This window comes from Hylobates moloch, unplaced genomic scaffold (assembly GCF_009828535.3).
Source record: "Hylobates moloch isolate HMO894 unplaced genomic scaffold, HMol_V3 SCAFFOLD_8, whole genome shotgun sequence".
Lineage (NCBI taxonomy): Eukaryota > Metazoa > Chordata > Mammalia > Primates > Hylobatidae > Hylobates > Hylobates moloch.
The window spans coordinates 79,542,102-79,565,300 of record NW_026652283.1 but is presented as its reverse complement, the minus strand read 5'-3'; the positions used below and the strand labels follow the sequence as shown (position 1 = coordinate 79,565,300).

Here is a 23,199-nt window from a genome sequence, read left to right as displayed (position 1 = left end):
ACCTAGGGCTCAGTAGTCCTTCTCTCACTGGTTGAGGCTGGCTTGAGGCCCTCCTGAGTGACACTATCACCCTTGGGACACCCCCCATGGTCAACTTACAGGGCTTCATGTCAGAGGCCTCGGGGGGCCAGGCAAGACACTCAAAGTTCCCCTTTCCAGAACAGAGCTAAGGCCTTGAGCAGCCCATTGCCTGCGTGGCATGGGATTAGTCAACGTCTCCTCCATGAACTCATGGCTCCTGGCGGCCTTACCTTACCCTAAGGAAAGGTCTCCCTGGCTGTCTCTAGCCTGGAGTTCAGGGGCCCTTGGGGCCCATGAGAGAGATCTTCCTAACACTGACTCTGTAGTTGGGGATGGTGGCTACATGCTGATGCCTCCCTAAAATGACAGGTATGAAGGGTAATCCTACTGCAACAAGTAGAAGGGGCAACCACCATCAGCCCCCAGAGATTTCCAAAAAATTCTGGGAGACAAAGCAGGGCCAGGGGACAAGAGACTGACACAGCAGCCAGAACCCACAAGGAGGGGGTCCATGAAGGCAAGGGAGGGCCTTGCAAAAGCATGAAATAGGCCTGAAAACTGGAACACTGATGAAATTGTGAGCTTGGCTCCACCCCATCCTAATCTGCATTGGTAGAACACTAGGCAGTCAGGCTGCTGCCCTGGGCCAATAAATAGAAGAGCTTTTCTCAAAGACACTAAACAAACCATGTACAATGACCTAGGGCAGCCAATATTATTGGACCCAACAGTAAAGCCTTCTGCATCCTGGGTTCAGGTAAGACTCAACATGATGCCAGCTGTCTGCACATCCCCCCCAAACCCTACCCACATAGGTTGGCCTCCAAAGTAGCCAAGGACCACCAGGTATGGGAGGGTAGTCCAGGAGAAAGTCCACGGTGCACAAATACTGACTCTGAGACAAACAGAAATATGAGACCATAAAACAAGAACATGATGCTTTGCAAAACAGACATACTCAAAGAGCAAAAAAGAATGCTTGCAAATTTAAAACATGAATACTGCCAGGCACAGTAGCTCACACCTGTAATACCAACAATTTGGGAGGCTGAGGTGGGAGGATGGCTTGAGGCCAAGAGTTCGATACTGACCTGGGCAACATATTGAGACTCTGTCTCTACAAAAAATAAAATTAAATAATTAACTGGGCATTGTGGCACATGCCTGTAATCTCAGCTACTTGGAAGGCTGAGGTGGGAGGATCCCTTCAACCCAGGGGGTGGAGGTTGCAGTGAGCCGAGATTGTGCCACTGCACTTCAGCCTGGGCAACACAGCAAGACCCTGTCTCAAACAAAAATTAAATATGATTACTGATTCAGCCTTAAAAAGGAAGAAAATTCTAATACATGCTACATGGATTAACCTTGAAGACATTATGCTAAGTGAAATAAGCCAGTAATAAAAGGACAAATATTGTATGAGTCCACTTATATAAGGCTCCTAAAGTAGTCAAATTGATAGAGACAGAAAGTAGCATGGTAAGTGAAGGAGCTGAGGAGAAAGGGGAAAGGGGAGTTATTGTTTAATGGGTATAGAATTTCACTTTGGGAAGATGAAAACATTCTGGAGTGGGATGGTGGTGATGGTTGCACAGCAAGTAAATGTACTTGATGCCACAGAAATGTACTTAAAAATGGTTACAGTAGCCGGGCGCGGTGGCTCAAGCCTGTAATCCCAGCTCTTTGGGAGGCTGAGGCGGGCGGATCACGAGGTCAGGAGATCGAGACCATCCTGGCTAACACGGTGAAACCCCGTCTCTACTAAAAACACAAAAAATTAGCCGGGCGTGTTGGCGGGCGCCTGTATTCCCAGCTACTCGGGAGGCTGAGGCAGGAGAATGGCGTGAACCCAGGAGGTGGAGGTTGCGGTGAGCCGAGATCGCACCACTGCACTCCAGCCTGGGGGACAGAGAAAGACTCTGTCTCAAAAAAAACCAACAAGTAAAAAAAAAAAATGGTTACAGTAATGAGTTTTGTTTATATTTTACTACAATAAAAAATACTGCTGCAGTAAAAAGTTATAAAAATTAAGAAGTTTCTTAAAAAACTTAAGAAACTTCTTGGCTGGGCACAGTGGCACACGCCTGTAATCCCAGCACTTTGGGAGGCCAAGGTGAGCAGATCACAAGGTCAGGAGATCGAGACCATCCTGCCTAACACGGTGAAACCCTGTCTCTACTAAAAATACAAAAAATTAGCCAGGCGTGGTGGCGGGCACCTGTAGTCCCAGCTACTCGGGAGGCTGAGGCAGGAGAATAGCATAAACCCGGGAGGCGGAGCTTGCAGTGAGCCGAGACTGCGCCACTGCACTCCAGCCTGGGCTACAGAGCAAGACTCCATCTCAAAAAAAAAAAAAACTTCTTAATTATTTTTTGTTATCGTTTTTGCTACAGTCTCGCTCTGTCATCCAGGCTGGAGTACAGTAGCACGATCCTGGCTCACTGCAACCTCCACCTCCTGGGTTCAAGCCATTCTCATGCGTCAGCCTCCCAAGTAGCTGGGATTATAGGCGTGTACCACCACACCTGGCTAATTTTTGTATTTTTAGTACAGCCACCATATCCAGCCAGAGATTTCTTAATTTTCCTAATTTTAAATTAAGAAATGGTGATGGCTAGGCGTGGTGGCTCACATCTGTAATCCCAGCACTTTGGGAGGCCAAGGTGGGAAGATAACTTGAGATCAGGAATTAAAGACCAGCCTGGCCAACATGGTGAAACCCCATCTCTACTAAAAATACAAAAAACTAGCTGGGCATGGTGGTGCGTGCCTATAATCCCAGCTACTGGGGAGGTTGAGGCAGGAGAATGGCTTCAACCAGGGAAGCGGAGGTTGCAGTGAGCCAAGATTGCACCACTGTACTCCAGCCTGGGCAACAGCGCAAGACAGTGTTTCAAAAAAAAGAAAAGAAAAGGAAAAAAAAAAGAAAAAAGAAAAGAAAAGAAAAACGGTGGCTCACGCCTGTAATCCCAGCACTTTGGGAAGCCCAGGCAGGAGGATCGCTTGAGGCCAGGAGTTCAAGACCAGCCTGGGCAATAAGTGAGACCCTGCCTCTACAAAAAATTAGTTGGGCGTGGTGGTGCATGCCTGTAGTCAATCCCAGCTACTCAGAAGATTGAGGCAGGAGGATCACTTGAGCCCAGGAGGTGGAGCTGCTATGAGAACAGTGAAAATTTACTGAAGTTTACCAGCTTCTTCATCAACCTCTCCCCTGGATGCTGGAAATGTTCTACTAGACCAGATTTCCAAACTGGTTACTTCCGATGGTTTCAACCAGCTCAACGGTTGCCATGGAGAGATGGATTCCTGGAGCTTTCTACTCTTCCATCTTCCTTGACATGACTTTTTTTTTTTTTTTTTGAGACAGGTCTCACTCTGTCGCTCAGACTAGAGTGCAGTGGCGTGATCATCACTTACTGCAGCCTTGACCTCCCAGGCTCAAGTGATCCTCTCACCTGAGCCTCCCGAATAGGTGGCCCGAGAAAACTTAAGACTTCTTCCAGACCTCTATAGTAACACATTAGCAGTCACAGGAGAAAGGTAGAGGCAGAGTCTTTGAGGTCACTTGTAGTTGTGAGGGTCTCGCCATCAGAACACAAAGAAGACAGGGCAATGCTGTTGCTGAGGATTCAACAACTATTTTTGAGAGCTTGAGGCTATGAGTTTATAAGAGGCTGTGCCTAGGCTGGGCATGGTGGCTCACATTCGTAATCCCAGCACTTTAGTCCCAGCTACCCAGGAGGCCAAGGCAGGAGGATCACATCACCTGAGCCCAGGAGGTCGAGGCTGCAGTGAGCTGTGATCACACAACTGCACTCTAGCCTGGGCAACAGAATGAGACCCTATCTCAAAACAAACAAACAAACAAACACAAGAATGGATTGTGCTGGTGCTGCGTAATGCCTAGTTAAAAGAAGGGCTTTTGCTAAAAACAAACAGACCTGCCACCATAATTTTTTTTGTTTTTTCTTGAGACAGAGTCTCTCTGTCACCCAGGCTGGAGTGCAGTGACACAATCTCGGCTCACTGCAACCTCCACCTCCCAGGGTCAAGCGATTGTTCTGCCTCAGCCTCTCGAGTTAACTGGGATTACAGGTACCTGCCACCACACCCAGCTAATTTTTGTATTTTTAGTAGAGACGAGGTTTCATCATATTGGTCAGGCTGATCTCGAACTCCTGACCTCAGGTGATCCACTCACCTCAGCCTCCCAAAGTGCTGGGGCTACAGGTGTGAGCCACCACGCCTGGCCTTTTTTTTTTTTTCCCGAGAGAGACAGGGTCTTACTCTGTCTCCCAGGCTGGAGTACAGTGGCACAATCATAGCTCAATTGATCACTCTTGGGCTCAAGTGATCCTCCTGCCTTGGCCTCCTGAGTAGCTAGAACTACAAGTGTGTGCCACCATGCTTGGCTAAGTTTTAAGTTTTTTGATACACGGTCTCACTATGTTGCCCAGGCTGGTCTTGAACTCCTGGACTCAAGCAATCCTCCCACCTTGGCCTCCCGAAGCACTGAGATTACAGGTATGGGTCAATGCACCCAGCCAACCACTTCAATATTTATGCCCAGAAAAATACTGGAGACAAAAATGAATGAAGTCATCCTCATGTGGCTTGATGAAAAGCCCAGCCCAGCTTACAAAAGAAGGCTTGTCAAGTTTAGTGTCCTGCTGGCCTGAAAGCCAAGGGAAACCATTGTTGTCCTCCCTGTACCAAGATGGGCTGCAGGCCCTGGCATGAAGCTTACTCAGAATGAGGTGGGCCCGTCCCAAACTGGGAGCTACAGACCAGATTCTATAATGTAATATATAGCTAGTGGGCTGTGGGCTTAGCCATCTAAACTCCTAGCTCATCTATCCCACTGGAACATAAGCTCCACGAGAACAGACAGGGTCTGCCATGCAGTGGGCACTCATCAAGGACCTGCTGTAGGAGTCCAGGCCTTCCAGCACCCTGAAGAGCTACAGAAAGTAAACAAAAGCAACCAGGCACGGTGGCTCACGCCTGTAATCCCAGCACTTTGGGAGGCCGAAGTGGGCAGATTGCTTGAGGTCAGGAGTTCCAGACCAGCCTGGCCAACATGGTGAAACCCGTCTCTACCAAAAAATACAAAAATTAGCTGGGCGTGGTGACACACGCCTGTAATCCCAGCTACTCAGGAGGCTGAGGCAGGAGAATCGCTTGAACCTGGGAGGTGGAGGTTGCAATGAGCCGAGATCCCACCACTGTACTCCAGCCTGGGAAACAGAGTGAGACTCCATCTAAAAAAAAAAAAAAAAAAAAAAAAAAATAAAAAAAAAAAAAAAAAAAAAAAAAGATTAAAGACTGGGCCGGGCGCAGTGGCTCATGCCTGTAATCCCAGCACATTGGGAGGCCGAGGCAGGTGGATCACGAGGTCAGGAGATCGAGACCATCCTGGCCAACATGGTGAAACCCCGTCTTTACTAAAATACAAATTAGCCAGGCGTGGTGGTGCGCGCCTGTAATCCCAGCTACTCAGGAGGCTGAGGCAGGAGAATCGCTTGAATCCAGGAGGCGGAGATTGCAGTGAGCTGAGATAGTGCCACTGCACTCCAGCCTGGCAACAGAGTAAGACTCCATTAAAAAAAAAAAAGAAAAAAAAAGACAGGGGCCACTGACAGGAGTTGTGTGCTTTCTGTCTGGGTCCTTGCTGGGGACTTTCGGCAGGCAGGAGGTAGCCTTGAGGATGCTGTCAGCTAGTCTGCTTCTGTGAAACTCTCAGGAGCAGAAATGGATGCCCATGCTTGCAGGGACACCAATCCTTCTGCCTCTTGGCTCCCTCTGCTGGCAGCTTTAAAGCACGCACTTCTGGCACTAGCGGAATTATTTTACAGTGGTTTCATATTTGTTTCAAAATCTGGGGTGGAGCGATACACGTGGGGAGCTACTCCATAAACAGGAGGCCCCAAGACAGTCAGTGCTTCTGTCCTATTCTCAGACCACTTCTAGGTCCTCTGGCCTTCTCTGGCCTCTCTGTGTCAGAGCCTAATTTGCTTCAAGGCTGCTTGCCAGCTAAGTCTTGGCTGGCTCCCAGGGCAGGCTGTCTGCAGACCTCAGGTCCACAAAGGTCACCCACCCCACCAAAGCCAGGAGGATTAAACACTGTTACCAGAAAGCTCTCCCACCTTGTGACCCCTGTACCGCCCAAGGCTCAACAAACCTCTCTAAAACCAGGCGGTCGACAGTCTCACTGGCCACTGGTGGCAGGTTCAAGGTTTCCTGCAGCATCGTTAGCTTCTTTTTCAGGCTCTTGCGGAGGGAAAGAAAAGTGTGTGAGAAATGGCTGAGGCATCAAGTCCAGAGATAATGCAGAGGACATGAGCAGCATGCATGAAAGGCCGGCCCACTGGGAACAGAGCAAGGCCTGATAACTCATCATTAGGCTCAGGAGGCCAAGCCCCAGGTAGAGCCCCTCCTCTGATAAGGGACCTCAGGGATGTAAGTGCAGGACAGACTATGAGGGAAGACTCATGGTTCTATCTGCCCTCTGTTGAAGAGGCCCAGGCTCCAGTCTGGACCAGGGCCAAGGGGCACACCCTGACCCAGGAGGATGCAGGGGCCCAGAACCACCACTGACTGGTGCTAGGGTCTTGGGCAGAGATAGCCCAGCCCTGTTCTGGGAGGGCACACAAACCACCCCTCATTCCTGTCAAGCCAGGGAAGTCCCTCACCATGATTTCCTTGTCAGCACTCTGTAAGTCCTTCTGGGCTGACTTCAGTTCTAACTTGGCCTGATCCAATTCAGAGTAGACTGTCTGCAACTATAAGAAAGTGTAGGGAGTGAAGGACAAGCCAAGTGGTAGCCTTGTGCCCTGCCCTCTCCTGCTGCTCCCCAGAGAGTGATCAAGGTAGCCCAGAAGAGACTAGGGATATGGGAAGAGATCCCAGCTCTCTGATGCTAGGCCTCAGTCTGGCAATGCACATCCGGAGCTGCCTAGAAGCAAAGGCTGCTTCCTACATCCTGCAGCCTGTGGATGCACCATGCCAGAAGTAAAAGCAGCTGTGCTGACCGAATCAGGTTCCAGGAGCCCTCCTACTCCAGATGTGGTACAAAAATAGGCCTCTGACGCTGTCACATTTGGGGCCTGTGCTCTCCAGCCAGCCGAGAGGTACCCAGGAGCCAGGAAGAGCAGAGGAGAGCATCAGTGTCCACACGTTGGGGGATACCTCTGTGATCTGTCCACCTCTAGTGGACAAGCCACATATTCAGGCCAATGCCCAGTAAGGACTGGTAACAAATCTCTATAAGTCCTCCAGCTGCCCCAGGGAGTCAGCTGTGCCATCAGGTCCCATGGCCTTGCTCAGGAGACCAGAATGAACATGACAAAAGGAGAGCCACTTCTCCTTCAACCTCTGTTCACTGCTAAGTTACCTTGCTTCTGGAGGAAAACAAATCCTTCCTCAGCTTGTCAGCCAGCTCCCCTGAGGCCTTCCGTGCCTCTTTTAGATTCTCGTACTCTCTGCAACATGGCCATGGAAAGAGATGCCAGAAAAGAACACCTGCAGGTCAGACTGAGCCACAGACAAAGCACTGCCCAACCCCTCAACTCACTCTCATTCCTACTTTGACACCTGAGCCCAATAAGTAACAGGTGGCACTGTGGAGGGTCCTGCAGAGAATGCAAGGAAGTGACTATTTCCTCCTGCCTGTCCTGCAGGCACTGGTGACTTGAGAGGGCATGCAGAAAGCCCCAGTCTCACTAGGGGGCCCCCTAAACCACCTGGTCTTAAAGGAGGCATCTTGGACCCTCTATGCCTCTCAGCTAAGTGGCCCTCCATCCTTCCTGCCAACCTTACACCCACCAGAGTGAAGAATATGAGTAGAGTTTGATCCAAGCCAGGCAGGATCATAGTGCTAATGGGGAACAGGCTCTACATATCAATCACAATGGGGCTTATAGCCCAGAGAGCTAGGTCAACTCCCTTAGAAACAGCACTTAAGATTCACACTCAGTCCTCAACAATCCTATGAGGCAAGTCTACTACTATCTCCATTCAGGAAGTTGAGGGTCAAAGAGGCCAAGAAACTGGCACTAGGCCACATAGTTGCTGAGAGGTGGAATCAGGGTTCAAACAAAGGCAGCATGGCTCCAGAGTTTGCCCCTTAGCTCCATCTACTTTACAAGAGATGGGGAGCAATGACACGGCTGGGGACCCATGGCCTATCTCCTGTGTTTGCTGAGAGGGGCCACAGTACGCACTTCTTGAGAGACACACAGTACACAGCCAGCTGTTCCACCGCTGACTGTCCCACACCCATGTCTCGGATCATCTCCTCCACCTCAGGGCGCTGGCTCTGGAGTAGAAGCTCAATCCTGAAAAACACACCCGGCCCACGGCATTTGCAATCTGGAGGCTGATGGGTAGGTACCCAGTGCAGCTCTGCCTTCCTTTGCTGCCGTTGCTAAGGTAACAGGCTAGGCTGCTAGGATGCTTTAGTAGGTGGGTGTGCCCAAGGAAAGGCCCTATGGCAGAGATGAGCATAGCTCCAAGGATGCTGCTGAGAGAGAAGAGGTGCTGAAAGAGGGTCTCAAGGTCAGGGATTTACTGGAGAGAGGTTCCTGGAGGGAAAGACCCACCAGGTCATCTGGCCACAGGCAACAGAGACAGGGAGGAATGTGGCAAGGGCTCCCATTCCTTGGAATGGTGGAAGAGTTCATAGAGGCTAAGATCTGTGCCCACACCCAGCTGACCTGAGCCCTCCACGGCCTATGGAGATTTGAGCCTCGGACATGACCCAATCCCACTCCCTGCTGCAGTCCTAAGAACTGTACCGCTTGCAGGCCCTGGGGGCAAAGGCACAGTGCAGGACCCAGCTCCAAACTCACTGCTCCATGGTCTTCATCTTGCTCCTGAGTCGGCGGGCCTCCTCTTGCGCTTGTTTGGTCTCATCCTGCTGCTGCTCTAAGTACTTCATCTGCTTCTGAAGAGCAAATACACCCATACCTGATGCTTGGAGGCCCTCAGGAGCCATTGCTAAAGTCACTAGGAAAACTCTGCTCCAGAACTCTCTGCAGCTTATGTTTTGAAAATGCTGATAACCATGTACTCCCAAACCCCAGGAGGTAAAGCTCCTGGGTCCCACTCTCGCTTGTGCTTCTTCTGCTAAAAGGCTCTAAGCCAGCTGCTTCTTCACCTCCCTGCCTGCTTCCTCCTGAAAGGTATCTTACAGTAGGCACAGCCCACTGCCAGCATTTACAGGCCCACTGTGGGCTGCCAAGGTCCAGTGGTCTGGGCCTCATGGTACATGTTGTGCAGGCGGCTGAAGAAGTCCAGAGCACAAACCCAGGCCTCACCATCCACCACCCAGACCCATGGACAGTTGCCAAGAATGAAGAATTGAGCCAGGGGAAGCTGACCAGGCTGCCTTCGGCCTAAGACCACTTGTCTCTGACCTGAGAATACCATGAGAGACTCCTGCTCTGCAGCCAGGTGCCAGTTTGCTTCCTCCCATCAGCCAGACCATGTGATCCAGCCAAGCCCCAAAGCAGGAACAGAGACAATGAATATCCTGGGGCCTTGTCTGTTCACAAGGATGGCTCCCTTTCCCTTTCAAATGGCATCCAGCAAGGACTGCTCCTGCCTACAAGGCCAGAATATCAATCGTGGGTTCAGATCAATCGCCTCTCATGCCCCTTGGAGAGCAAGAGGCTCACCAACCCAGGCTGATGCAAAATTCATCTGGGTCTAAAGCTGTTCACTCTGCAGGCTTTGATCTGGCTGGTCAGCTCAGCATAGCTGACTTCAAAGGCCCTTGCTCCTCCCTAGGATGCTGTTTGATCTGGCTCAGGAGAGCAGCCCAGCCAAGGACTGGAGTGCTAGTGGAAGGTTCTTCAGGCTGGCCTCATCAGTAGAGTATGAACCACTTTTGGAAATATGGCCCAGCCTCACTGAGGTCTTAGTTGAGCATCCCCTCTGTGAGGTACTGGGAAGGCCTTGCCTCTTCAAACTACCTAGTACAAAACCCACAAGTATAGCCAATATGGCCCTTTTCTTATCGGATGGATGGGTACAGTATGCGAGGGCAAGGGGAAGAAGTGATTTTCCTCTATTTTACAACTCCCCAAACCAAGGTATTGACTGGAGCAGAACCAGAAGATAAGCCCAGAATGGGGAGTCCTCCCTACCAATACCTCCCTACCAATTCTGTACACATAAAACCTGAGGACCTACTTTCAGTGTGGAGCACAGCATCTCGGCCTTGCCCAAGGCCTGCTGCAGAGATACCACAGTAGCATTGCGTTCTTCCAGCGTATCCCGCAGAGTGTCGATGATGACCTGGCTGTCTCGTTTCTCCTTGTCTGGAGCAGGGATAGAGGGCGGGGGAAAGGGAAAGTCCTGTCCATCCATCAGCATAAGAACTTGGGCCCTTGGCTTCAGTGCCTCATCCCTTAGGCAGGTGAGAAACAAGGCTCAGGCCTGAAACCTGGGTGGCCCGCTTCTTTCTCTGGTATGTGCCAAACCAGAGAAGCTGAGTCAGAGCCTTCATTCAGGGAAAAGCCCACCTTCTGCTGCTTGAACTACTTAGGAAAATATTTTACTGCCCACTCCCTACCCCCCATGGGTCCAGTTAGTTCATCATCCCAGGACTCAAGCAGGTTCCAGCCAAACTCAGCAGCTGAGCCCTCTCCCAAAGATATTCAGTCCCATCAGGTAGCCCCCTCCCATCTTGGTTCCTGGGCAAGAAGCTGTACTCAGAGACAAGAGGCTCACCTGGTCTAGGTGAACAGCTTCAGTCACCTCCCTTCCCTCTCTTTTTCTGCCCACCACAAGAGTTAGCAGGACTCTTGGACATACAAAGCAGGGAAAGGCCCTGGCTCTCCCAAACGGTTTGAAACCTTCCTCCTAGGGCCCCCGTCCTCCAGCATCCAAGTCAGGGGCTTCCCAGAACCCCTTGTCTTTTGCTAACTCACCTTTCTGGGAAAGCTGGGCTCTGATATTGTCCAGTTCATTCTGAAAGGCAATACCCACAATAAGCAGCAGGAAAGCATCATAGCTGACCTCCACGTGGTCTCCCATAAGGCTGTGGGGAGCCCCAGGATTGAACAATGAGGCCTTCTAGGGCATGAATCCTGCAGTGCCTCAAGGCCAAGCTAAGCTAACAATGGAAAGATAGGCACTGCTGTAGCTCTATGTGCCCTTTTGAAAAGTAGGTAAGATGGAGGAAAACAATCTCAGGGGCAAGGCCCCAGGACAGGTAAAGAGGTAGAATAGTGGAAGGGAAGTAAAGTAGGGCCCCTATGATCAGTCTCCATAGCAGAAGCTTCTATCACTTCCTTGGCCTCGTTGCTCTGTGTTGGTCTCATTCCCTCTGGGCATCAACTGCCTCACCAGGGACACACAATAGGAATGGCCAAGGACCTTGGGCGACTACTCCTCCTCTCCACCCTGGGTCTTCCTGATTCATAGTCGACTTTCCTCCAAGCTCTGAACTGGCTCTGTGTACCACAGACCTTCCAGACCTAGGATCCAATGGAGGTAGCTATGCCAGGACAGCTTTGTACCCCTGGATGAAACCTCCCATGTGTCTAGTCTCTAACTAGACTGTTGTGAGGATCAAGTGAGCCTCTCAAAGCCCTTGCAAATGTTTCACAGCCATGCCACAGAATCACTGAGAAGCTGTGGCAGAATTGAACCCAGTTCCTATTCAGGATGCCACAGAACTCAACATCCCCATGAGCAAGAGAAGTGCCTGCTCTATAACAAAGAAAGCCAAGGTTTTACAAAACGGAAATGCTTGACCAAGGGTCTATGGTGGTAGCCAGATGGAATCCAGGCAAACCTTACTGTAGATCACTTGTCTAAGGTCAACAGAAAACTCAGAATTTCACATGTGACCAATAGTATGGCCCAGGCCCAGTAGGTAAACAAGCCCCTGCTGTCAAACTCTCCACCCAGGACTCTGGGGGCAAGAGCTTCTGGTGGCTGGGCTGGTTAGTATAGGCTGAACAGCTGGGAGTGGAAGTGGTGGGTAAGGAAGAGCACACAAGGGCTGCCTGAGAACAGATACCAGGCCATGGCTGCTGCACCACTACCCATAGTCCCCTGGCTTCTTCCACACTCCAGCAGGGGCTTCCAAGCCCTTGCTCCAAACTACCCAAGATGTTGCTACCTGTCTCACAAACCTGGCTTTGAAAGCTGGAAATAAATGAAACTGCCTTTGTTGCTTTCATCACAGGCAAGACACTACTTAAAACTGGGAGCAGTTACCATGACGATGAACATGCTTGCCCTAAGCACAAAAGCTCCACGTTCCTGAAGCAGTGAGGTTCCAAGGACATCATGACACCCTGGGGCCAGAGCCAAATGAACTCTGATCTGACAGATACCTAGCAAATTAACCCTCAGAGTCCAGGGATCATTTGTGAACCCCAATCCAACTTCCTCAAGAGTTCTCTGCCAACGCAGCCTGCTTGCACACACAAAAAGCTAAATTTTAGATTAGGAGGGGAAGCAGTAGACGTATAGGAGGGAAACTACCCACTTTCCCCTAATATATCCATTCCCACCTGAGCTGCAAATCTTGATTCCAAGAGCTCTGGTCTGGGGAAGGCCCAGGCATCCGACTTTATACCAAGCTCCCTAGGCAAATTTTTTTCTTTTTTTTTTATTTAATAGAGATGGGGTCCCTGTTGCCCAGGCTGGTCTTAAACTCCTGGGCTCAAGTGATCTGCCCACCTTGGCCTCCCAAATTGCTGGGATTACAGGCGTGAGCCATCAGGCCCAGCCTCCCCAGGCAATTTTGAGGCACAGGCAGGCTAGGGAACACTGAATCCAAAAATCTCCCGTGGCTGGGGAGTAGAAGAGTTTTCTAATCTGTCACTAACTATCCAAGCAGCAAAGTGGGCTGTACAGGATGGCTATAGGTTCTTTAAAACATGAGGAGACAAGACCGCAGGAGAGAATTCAGGTTGGAATTGACCTGAAATCCCAAGGGGAGAGTTTACAGTCAAACAGCTCCCCTCTTCCCTCACAGTGCATTTCTCTGATGACTGTGTCTCATCACTTGTCCTCTGATTTTTGTGTCCCCACCTTGAAAACTGTACCAAGTCTCACCTCTATAACTTCATCTCCATACTCCAGGAACCCTCCACTTATGTGGAAATAGAAAGTAAACTCCCAGGCCAGGCACAGTGGCTCATGCCTGTAATCTCAGCCCTTTGGGAGGCCAAGGTGGGAGGATTGCTCAAGCCCAAGAGTTCAAGACCAGCCTGGGTAACATAGCAGGGCCCTATCTCTATAAAAAATTTTTTTTATAAATTAGGGCTGGGCACGGTGGCTCACGACTGTAATCTCAGCACTTTGGGAGGCCGAGGTGGGTGGATCACTTCAGGTCTGGAGTTCGAGACCAGCCTGGCCAACAAGGTCTGTACTAAAGTCTGTACTAAAAACACAAAACTAGCCGGGTATGATGGCACGTGCCTGTAGTCCCAGCTACTCGGGAAGCTGAAGCAGGAGAATTGCTTTAACCCAGGAGGCAGAGGTTGCAGTGAGCCAAGATCACACCACTACACTCCAGTCTGAGTGACAGAGTGAGACTTCATCTCAAAATAAATAAATAAATAAATAAATAAATAAAATAAAAAAATTAATCGAGCATGGTAGTGCACCCCTATAGTCCTGGCTATTAGGTAGGCTGAGGTGGGGAGACCCCTTGAACTCAGGAGTTTGAGGTTATAGTGAGCTATGATTGCACCCCTGCACTCCAGTGTGGGCAACAGAGTAAGACCCTGTCTCTTAAAGAAAGAAAGAAAGAAAGAAAGAAAGAAAGAAAGAAAGAAAGAAAGAAAGAAAGCTCCCAGAAGGCTTGGAGTTTAGTAGAATCAGATAAATTCTGGGTACCTTTAAGAATTCTGCATCCAAGACATTCTCCTCCTCCTGGGCAAGATCAAAGAAGAGCTTATTGATAATGGTTCTTTTGCCAACCTGGATGGGAGAACAAGATAAGAATATGATTGTGTAGCTGGGCCATGCGCAAGGAGGAGAGTGTTGTACATGGGTCTGACTACCTGCCTGACATGCATGTCAGGCCTGTTCTCAGACCTAATTTTTCAAAGTACATCCTTTAAAGTCAAAAGACCTCTTTACTCCTGCAGGTACCCCAAGTTGGGGCTGCTGGTTTTGTGGTCACTGAAGTCATATTAATAGAGACCTACATGGTTAAGTGCTCAAAAGATATCTGAACTCTAGGTGCGGAGTCACTGATGAAAAGACAGGGAAGGAGGCCAGCCAAATCTACCCAAGTGAAAACTGGCCAGGCAACAAGTCCATCTGCCAGCTACCTGTGGGTGTAAGCAGGCCTCCCAACCACTCAAGGGCACAAGTGAGACTCAACTGGCCTTAAACCAGGAGGGTCCAAAAAGGTCAGAGATACTGCAGTTTCAGAGCTCTTTTCACATTCCTGCTCTCTGCTAAGGAGATCTCTTCAGTTGAGGTGGTCCCACCCCAATACTCTCACCTGGATTCGGCACTGTGGGCAGGTCCGACTTGGTGCTGTCTCAAACCACTGAATTAGGCTGGAATGAAAAGCAGAACAATAGATTGATGAGCCCTGGTTTGTCTGGGGACATAAGCCAGGCAAACATTCTGACCACGAAAGGGTCTGTTCTGCTCCTCCTTGACCCAATGCCTGCCCAAATAAGAGGACAGTAGCATAGGCAGTTATAGCACCTCCCGCAAGGCCTGACGGGTACTCAGGACTCCAACCAGCTGGCCCTTTTTTTGGCCCTGTTGGCTTGGCCAAAAGCTGTCCTTCAGGCAACATTCTGGGTTTTGACTGGGGTTGGGAGAGACGATTGTCAAAGCTCAGGGGCCCTCAGAGATGAGGACTCTGATAACACCCCCATTTTAAGCTGGAATGCCAGAGACTACACTTTCAAGGTGAGGATCAACCAGAAATAAAAGTAAGTAAGGGTACAAAAATAAATAGATATAATGAATAAAATCTAGTATTTGATAGCACAACAGAGTGATTACAGTCAACAATAATCTACTGTACATTTTAAAGTAACTAAAAGAATAGGAATGTTTATAACACAAAAAAATGATAAATGCTTGAGGTGATGGCTACTCCATTTACCCTGAAGTGATTATTACAGCGTATCCCTGCATCAAAATATCTCATAAACCCCATAAATATGTATACCTACTGTGTACTCCTAACTTTTTTTTTTTTTTTTTGAGGCAGAGTCTTGCTCTGTCGCCCAGGCTAGAGTGCAGTGGCGCGATCTTGGTTCACTGCAAACTCCGCCTCCTTGGTTCAAACGATTCTCCTACTTCAGCCTCCCAAGTAGCTGGGATTACAGGCATGCGTGACCACGCCCGGCTAATTTTTGTTTTTAGTAGAGACAGGGTTTCACCATGTTGGCCAGGCTGGTCTTGAACTCCTGACCTCAAGTAATCCACCTGCCTCAGCCTCCCAAAGTGCTGGGATTACAGGTATGAGCCACCATACCCAGCCATAAAATTTTTTTTAATTAAATTTTTTGTTTTTGTTTTTTTTGTTTTTTACAGAATAGAGGCAGGGTCTCACTGTGCTGCCCAAGCTGGTCTCAACTCCTGAGCTTAAGTGCTCCTCCCACCTCAGCCTCCCAAAGTGGTGAAACTACTGGCATAAGCCACTGTGCCCAGTCAAAAAATTTTTAATTAAAAAAAAAAAAAAGTGGCCGGGCGCAGTGGCTCACGCCTGTAATCCCAGCACTTTGGGAGGCCGAGGTGGGCAGATCACAAGTTCAGGAAATTGAGACCATCCTGACTAACATGGTGAAACCCCATCTCTACTAAAAATACAAAACATTAGCCGGACGTGGTGGCGGGCGCCTGTAGTCCCAGCTACTTGGGAGGCTGAGGCAGGAGAATGGTGTGAACCTGAGAGGCGGAGCTTGCAGTGAGCTGAGATTGTGCCACTACACTCCAGCCTGGGCGACAGAGCGAGACTCCATCTCAAAAAAAAAAAAAAGTAAGTAGTGGTAAAAGCAAAACACAGCCAAGCTTTGCATCATCTATGCAGGTGGTCCAGCAAAGCTCAAGCCTTAAACTTTAATTAGTCTCCTACTAGTAGACTCCCCTACTCCTAGGGACCAGGGAGAAACTAAGTCCTCTCTGGAAAATGATACCATCATCCTGGCCTCAAATATTCCTATAAGTACATTTTCTTTTCTTTTCTTTTTTCTTTTTTTTTTTGAGTTGGGGTCTCAATCTGTCACCCAGGCTGGAGCGCAGTGGCGTGATCTTGGCTTACTGCAACCTTCGCCTCCCAGGCTCAAGCGATCCTCCCACCTCAGCCTCCCGAGTAGCTGGGACCACAGGAGTGCACCACCACTCCCAGGTAAAATTCCTGTAAGTTTTCAAATACCATGTACAACATATAATCAAGAGTAACCAGGAGCAGTGGAATACTACACAGCAAGAATAAATGAGTCTACAACTAAGAACAATATTATGAATAAATCACAAAAACATAACACTGAGGAAGAGAAGCCAGACACAAAAAGTTATATTCTGTATGATTCTATTTACACAGAGTTTAAAAGTAGGCAGTCCAGGCCCAGTGGCTCACGTCTGTAATCTCAGCACTTTGGGAGGTCGAGGCGGGTGGATCATGAGGTCAGGAGTTTGAGACCAGCCTGACCAACATGGTGAAACCCCGTCTCTACTAAAAATAGAAAGATTAGCCGGGTGTGGTGGCACATGCCTGTAATCCCAGCTACTTGGGAGACTGAGGCAGAAGAATTGCTTGAACCTGGGAAGTGTAGGTTGTAGTGAGCCGAGATGGCGCCACTGCACTCCAGCGTGGGGGACAGAGTGAGACTCCGTCTCAAAAAAAAAAAAAAAAAGTAGGCAAAATTCATCTATGCTCTCAAAGTCAAGACAGTAGCTATCTTAACATGAGGATGTGGAGGGAGGGGTTGGTAGGGGTTGGAAGAGCATATAAGGAGGTTTCTAGAGTTGATAATAGCCTGCTGTTGTTGTTTTTTTTTTTTTTTGAAACAGAGTCTTGCTCTGTCACCCAGGCTGGAGTTCGGTGGCACGATCTCGGCTCACTGCAACCTCCGCCTCCTGAGTTCAAGCGATTCTCCTGCCTCAGCCTCCCAAGTAGCTGGGACTAGAGGCGCGTGACACCACACCCAGCTAATTTTTTTGTATTTTTAGTAGAGACGGGGTTTCACCATGTTAGCCAGGATGGTCTCGATCTCCTGACCTCGTGATCCACCAGCCTCGGCCTCCCAAAGTGCTGGGATTACAGTCGTGAGCCACCGCACCCGGCCAAAAAAACATTTTTTTAAGTAAACAGGTACACAAGAAAAAAAGCACTATGAAAACAAATCAGAAGAAATGCCCACAAAGACTTTAGGTAGGCCAGGTGCGGTGGCTCACACCTGTAATCCCAGCACTGTGAGAGGCTGAGGTGGGCAGATCATGAGGTCAGGAGTTCAAGACCAGCCTAGCCAACATGGCGAAACCCCGTCTCTACTAAAAATATAAAAATTAGCCGGGCATGGTGGCGAGTGCCTGTAATCCCAGCTACTCGGGAGGTTGACGCAGGAGAATTGCTTGAACCCAGGAGGTGGAGGTTGCAGTGAGCCGAGTTCGGACCATTGCACTCCAGCCTGGGTGACAGAGTGAGACTCTGCCTCAAAAATAAATAATAATACAGGATAAAAAAGCTAATGGAATAGAGGCAATATATGAAGAGATAATGGCTGATAATTTTCCAGAACTGATTAAAGAAATTGCTCCACACAGCCAGGTGCGGTGGCTCACACCTGTAATCCCAGCACTTTGGGAGGCCGAGGCAGGCAGATCATGAGGTGAGGAGATCAAGACCATCCTGACTAACACAGTGAAACCCCATCTCTACTAAACATACAAAAAATTAGCCGGGCATGGTGGCAGGCGCCTGTAGTCCCAGCTACTCGGGAGGCTGAGGCAGGAGAATGGCGTGAACCTGGGAGGCGGAGCTTGCAGTGAGCCAAGATCACGCCACTGCACTCCAGCCTGGGCAACAGAGCGAGACTCCATCTCAAAAAAAAAAAAAAAAAAGAAAGAAAGAAAGAAATTGCTCTACACGTTAAAAGAAATCTAATGAATCCTGGCCGGGCGCAGTGGCTCACGCTTGTAATCCCAGCACTTTGGGAGGCTGAGGCGGGCGGATCACGAGGTCAGGAGATCGAGACCATGGTGAAACCCCATCTCTACTAAAAATACAAAAAATTGGCCGGGCGTGCTGGCAGGCGCCTGTAGTCCCAGCTACTTGGAGAGGCTGAGGCAGGAGAATGGCGTGAACCCGGGAGGCGGAGCTTGCAGTGAGCCGAGATTGCGCCACTGCACTCCAGCCTGGGCAACAGAGCAAGACTCTGTCTCAAAAAAAAAAAAAAAAAAAAGAAAAGAAATCTAATGAATCCCAAGCAGAATTTGTAAAAAGAAATTCGGCCAGGCACAGTGGCTCATGGCTGTAATGCCGGCACTTTGGGAGACCAAGGTGGGAAGATCACCTGAGGTCAGGAGTTCGAGACCAGCCTGGCCAACATGGTGAAACCCTGTCTCTGCTACAAGTACAAAATTTAGCCAGGCATGATGACATATGCCTTTAGTCCCAGCTACTCAGGAGGCTGAGGCAGGAGAATTGCTTGAACCAGGGAGGTGGAGGGTGCAGTGAGTTGAGATTGTCCCACTGCGCTCCAGCCTGGGCAACAGAGCAAGACTGTCTCAAAAAGAAAAAAAAAGGTAAAAAGAAATTCATATTGGATACACTATGCTAAAACTGCAGAAAGCCAAAATCAAAGAAAATTCTAAAGGTAATGAGAGTCTGAGGATAATGTTCCAAAGTATGCTTAAAGGAGTAACTGATAAACTAAAATCTGACTTCAATAGCTACAACGGAAGTTAGAAGTTGGATAAGGGCCGAGTGTGGTGGCTCACACCTGTATTCCCAGCACTTTGGAAGGCCAAGGCAGGAGGATTGCTTTAGGCCAGGAGTTTGAGACCAGCCTGGCTAATGTAGCGAGACCTTGTCTCTAAAAACAGTAATAAAATAAAATAAAACAGATGAAAAAAGATATACCACGCAGTCACCAAAAGACAGCTGAAGTGGCTATACTAATAGCAGATAAAATGGACTTTAAATTAGCCAAGATAGGCCAGGCATGGTAGCTCACACCTGTAATCCCAGCACCTTGGGAGGCCAAGGTGGGAGGATCACGAGGTCAGGAGTTTGAGACCAGTCTGGCCAACACAGTGAAACCCTGCCTCTACTAAAAATACAAAAAAAAATTAGCCAGGCGCGGTGGTGTGCACCTGTAATCCCAGCTACTTGGGAGGCTGAGGCACGAGCATCACGTGAACCCAGGTGGCAGAGGTTGCAGTGAGCCAAGATTGCACCACTGCACTCCAGTCTGGGCCACAGAACGAGACTCCATCTCAAAAAAAAAGAAAAAAAAATTAGACAAGATAGGCTTTGAATTAAAGTTACAAGAGACAAAGAAGGACAAAGAAGAACATTAAAAAAAGTTCAATCCTGCAAGAAGAAACAATTATAAACTCCAGCCTGGGCGACACAGCACGATCCTGTTTCAAAAAAAAAAAAAAAATTATTCCAAACAATAACTTTACTTAAAAACATACAATTGGCCAGTTGTGGTGGCTCATGCCTGTAAACCCCAGCACTCTGGCAGGCCAAGGAGGGTGGATCGCTTGAGTAGAGGAGTTTCAAATCAGCCTGGGCAACATGGCGAAATCCTGTCTCTACAAAAAACAAAAATTAGCTGGGCATGGTGACATGCACCTATAGCCCCAGCTAGCTGTGAGGCTGAGGCAGAAGGATTGCTTGAGTCCAGGAGGTCAAGGCTGCAGTGAGCAGAGATTGCACCACTGCAGACCAGCTTGGGCAAGAGAGCAGGACTCTATCTCAAAAACACCACCAACAACAAAAAAAAATACCACACATACACACAATTAAAATATTCAATAATAATGTAGAAGTGGGAAGAGAGTGTTAGTATTCTAAGCTCTTTGAGTTGCCTGGGAAAATGAGAAAGGTATTGATTAACCTTGAAATTGGTAAGTTAAGGATACATACCTTAATTTCTAGGATAACCACTTATAAATGGAAATGGGGTACATAACGACCAAACTAACTGAGGGAAAAATGGAGAAATACAGAATATTTAACCAATTCCCACCAAGGCAAGAAAGGAGAGAGTAAGATATAATAGGCAAGACAAAACAGAATCCACTAAAGACAATATATTTACTCTTCATTTAATCAGTAATTGCAACAATTTTAAGTAGACTAAATGGTCCAGTTAAATACAAAGATTATCAGACTGGATTTTTAAAAGTCCAACTAAATGCTGTTTTCCCAGGCTGGGTGTGGTGGTTCACACCTGTAATCCTAGCACTTTGGGAGGCAGAGGTGGGTGGATTGCTTGAGTCCAGGGGTGGGTTCGAGACCAGCCTGGGCAACATAGCAAGACCCCATCTCTACTAAAAATACAAAAAAAAAAAAAAAATAGTCAAGCATGGTGGCAGGCGCCTGTAGTCCCAGCTACTTGGGAGGCTAAGATGGGAGAATCACCTTAGCCCAAGAGGTCGAGGCTGCAATGAGCCGAGATGGCACCACTGCACTGCAGCCTGTGTAACAGAGTGAGACCCTGTCTCAAAATAAAATAAAATAAAGATCTTTGCGGTAAGCTAAAGTACTTTTTAATATATAAAAAAAGAAATAAATGCTGTTTTCAAGGGATACATGTAAAACACAAGGACACAGAAAAGTTTAAAGTAAAAGGATAGGCCCTAGCATTTTGGGAGGCCAAGGCGGGTGGATCACCTGAAGTCAGGAGTTCGAGACCAGCCTGGCCAACATGGAGAAACCCTGTCTCTACTAAAAATACAAAAATTAGCTGGGCGTGGTGGCGCACGCCTGTAATGTCAGCTACTTGGCAGGCTGAGGAAGGAGAATCACTTGAACCCAGGAGGTGGAGGTTGCAGTGGGCCGAGATCGCGCCACTGCACTCCAGCCTACACGACAGGAGCGAGACTCCATCTCAAAAATAAAATAAAATAAAAATAAATAAATAAATAAATAAATAAAGTAAAAGGATAGAAGAAAACAGAGTAGGCAAACAGAAAACAAAGTACAGTACTCTTAGAGGCGAGCTTAATTTCTAGTCTAACCAAACAGCAGTGGCTCCCTCAGCATGGGGCTCAGGCTGTCAGCAACACAGGCCTAAACAAAGCTTTGCAAGTAAGCCAGGAGCCATCAGGGTCATGCCTGCCGCTCTGCTTCCTAGGGCCTTTAGCCCCACAAGACCCTGTGATTATTATCACCCACCATTCCCAGGGGTAACGCTGCCTTATTTCTTTTGCTAGGAGGTCCAAACCAGCCTGTCCATATCTGCTAGGGGAATCTTTCCCCACTAGCTGTACACTCAACAGAATGGCCCTACACGGTCAGCAGGACCCCTGTATAGGGGAGCATCTCCTTGCCTTCCCCGTGTTAAACGGGTTTGCTGACATGGCGAATACATTGGGGTGTCTGGACAGTGAGATGACTCTGGGTAGAATAATTCCAAACCATCAAGTAAGGCACAGCAAACCCTCTTGGGTAGCCAGAAGCCTAGCAGGTTTCTATCTGGAAGAAATAAAAGGACTTGTTGACGTGGTGAAAGCTCACCCTTGCCCAGGCTAACGGTTTTGAAATCACATCTGTTTGTATAGGTGATCAAGGAAGCATCTATCTTCACTGAGCCATCTTAGTCCCCCTCAGGCTTAGCTCAGCTATCACCTCTGCCAGAAAGCCTGTCCTGACCCACTTCTGCCCAGGTTTGGAAGCTCCCGTGGGGCCTCGTCTAGGAGGAAGGTTCTCATCACTTGTCTGGATTCTGGGGATGGACCGCCTGGAGGCCCGACACCTCACGGCCCTGAAGCGGTACGCGGGCAAACACCGGGCCCCAACACTGCAGTCACTCACCACTGCAAGTGGAAGGTGTGGCCGCAGTGGATGGCGGCCACGTCGCGGGAGTGATCGAAGAAGTCGGAGCAGATAGTGCACAGAGCACGGATAGGCATGATGGCTGGACTGAAGGGGCCCAAGCAGCCAAAGAAACTGCTACAGGTCCAACTTCGTAGACGCGCCCCCGCGCCTCCGCTCGCTTCAAATTTGGCTCCGCAGCACGACTTCCTGGAGCGTGCCGGAAGTGACAACACAAAACTTTAGGCGGAGCGTGAATACTTCGTCTGGATTGGGCAAATCTTCGGGTGGGCGGAACTAGGGGCGAGGCTTAGCGGCCCCGAGGCCGTAGAGACTCCTGGGCGGAGCGCCGTCGCTCTCAGGCGTCATCTGGGAGGACTCGACCCGCCGCTTGAGAGCGCAGCGTTATATCAAGGCGGGGAGCAGCGAGGCTGCCAGCTGGACCCTTTTCTAGGGCAAGGCAGTGCATTGTGGTCCCACGCCAGAGCCGGCGCGAAGCAGACTGGGCCAAGGCAGAGAAAACCGCAGCCGCAAGGGAATAGAACAATGGTCCCGATGGGTCCCTTGGGCTCTGGACAGTGCTGGACCATGCGCTATGGTCCATAGTTCCCATAGACCAAAATACTCTACCCTCTCAGTCCTCAGTTCCTGGCGATTCTGGAAAGATGGACACATAGGCCCCAGTCCCTCAGGTCACCCCAGGCCAACCTTGGCTTCATCCAAGTAAGATATGACTATACTTGAATTTGGAGACACTAGGGCCAGTACCCTGACTTTAGCTCTTAGCTCTCAGGAGGATCAGTTATGCTTGGGACTGTAGTAGGGTTGGAATTTTGGAGGCCCAGATGCTTCAAAGACTAGAGACTAACAAATCCTTTTTATTATTCCCACATCAGAGGTTATCTTTGAGGTCCTCCCAGAGAGCAGCATCCCTGGTGAGTTCACCCAGGCCCACCTGGGCTGGAGTAAGTCAACTTTTGGGTTTTTAGGCTTAGTATCTGTGGCAATGTTACTCCCTCTACCCAGAAGAAACCCTGTGCATAGCCCCATAATATAAAGCTGATCTGCTCCAGCTGAAATAGACCCAGAGTGAGATTTCATTTGGGGCATAGGTGGAAAGCACAGGTGTTCACAGAAAGAAGGAATCAACACAGAGCAGCATAGAATCTTTGTGCATTGCTCACCCT

General features: G+C 49.0%; 1 protein-coding gene across 4 annotated transcripts in view; it reads right to left on the bottom strand.

Annotated features, from left to right (window-relative positions):
• TRAIP (TRAF interacting protein) overlaps positions 1-22,221 on the bottom strand; it is a 38,410-nt gene extending 16,189 nt beyond the window's left edge. The window contains exons 1-10 of one of the 4 annotated variants that reach the window (XR_009214440.1): positions 22,013-22,209; positions 14,501-14,558; positions 13,885-13,968; positions 10,956-10,995; positions 10,216-10,343; positions 8,871-8,965; positions 8,244-8,357; positions 7,415-7,502; positions 6,714-6,803; positions 6,203-6,291 (exon numbers count right to left, since the gene is read on the bottom strand). Coding sequence is in view for 3 of the 4 variants with exons in the window: in XM_032161541.2 (XP_032017432.1) it covers positions 6,203-6,291; positions 6,714-6,803; positions 7,415-7,502; positions 8,244-8,357; positions 8,871-8,965; positions 10,216-10,343; positions 10,956-10,995; positions 13,885-13,968; positions 14,501-14,558; positions 22,013-22,110 (884 nt within the window). In the remaining variant the exon portion in view is untranslated. Of the gene's footprint in view, positions 1-6,202; positions 6,292-6,713; positions 6,804-7,414; positions 7,503-8,243; positions 8,358-8,870; positions 8,966-10,215; positions 10,433-10,955; positions 10,996-13,884; positions 13,969-14,500; positions 14,559-22,012 lie in introns of those variants that run through there. The other 3 variants (XM_032161541.2, XM_032161542.2, XM_058442257.1) reach the window with 3 other exon arrangements.
• Between the last annotated feature and the right edge of the window lie 978 nt (positions 22,222-23,199).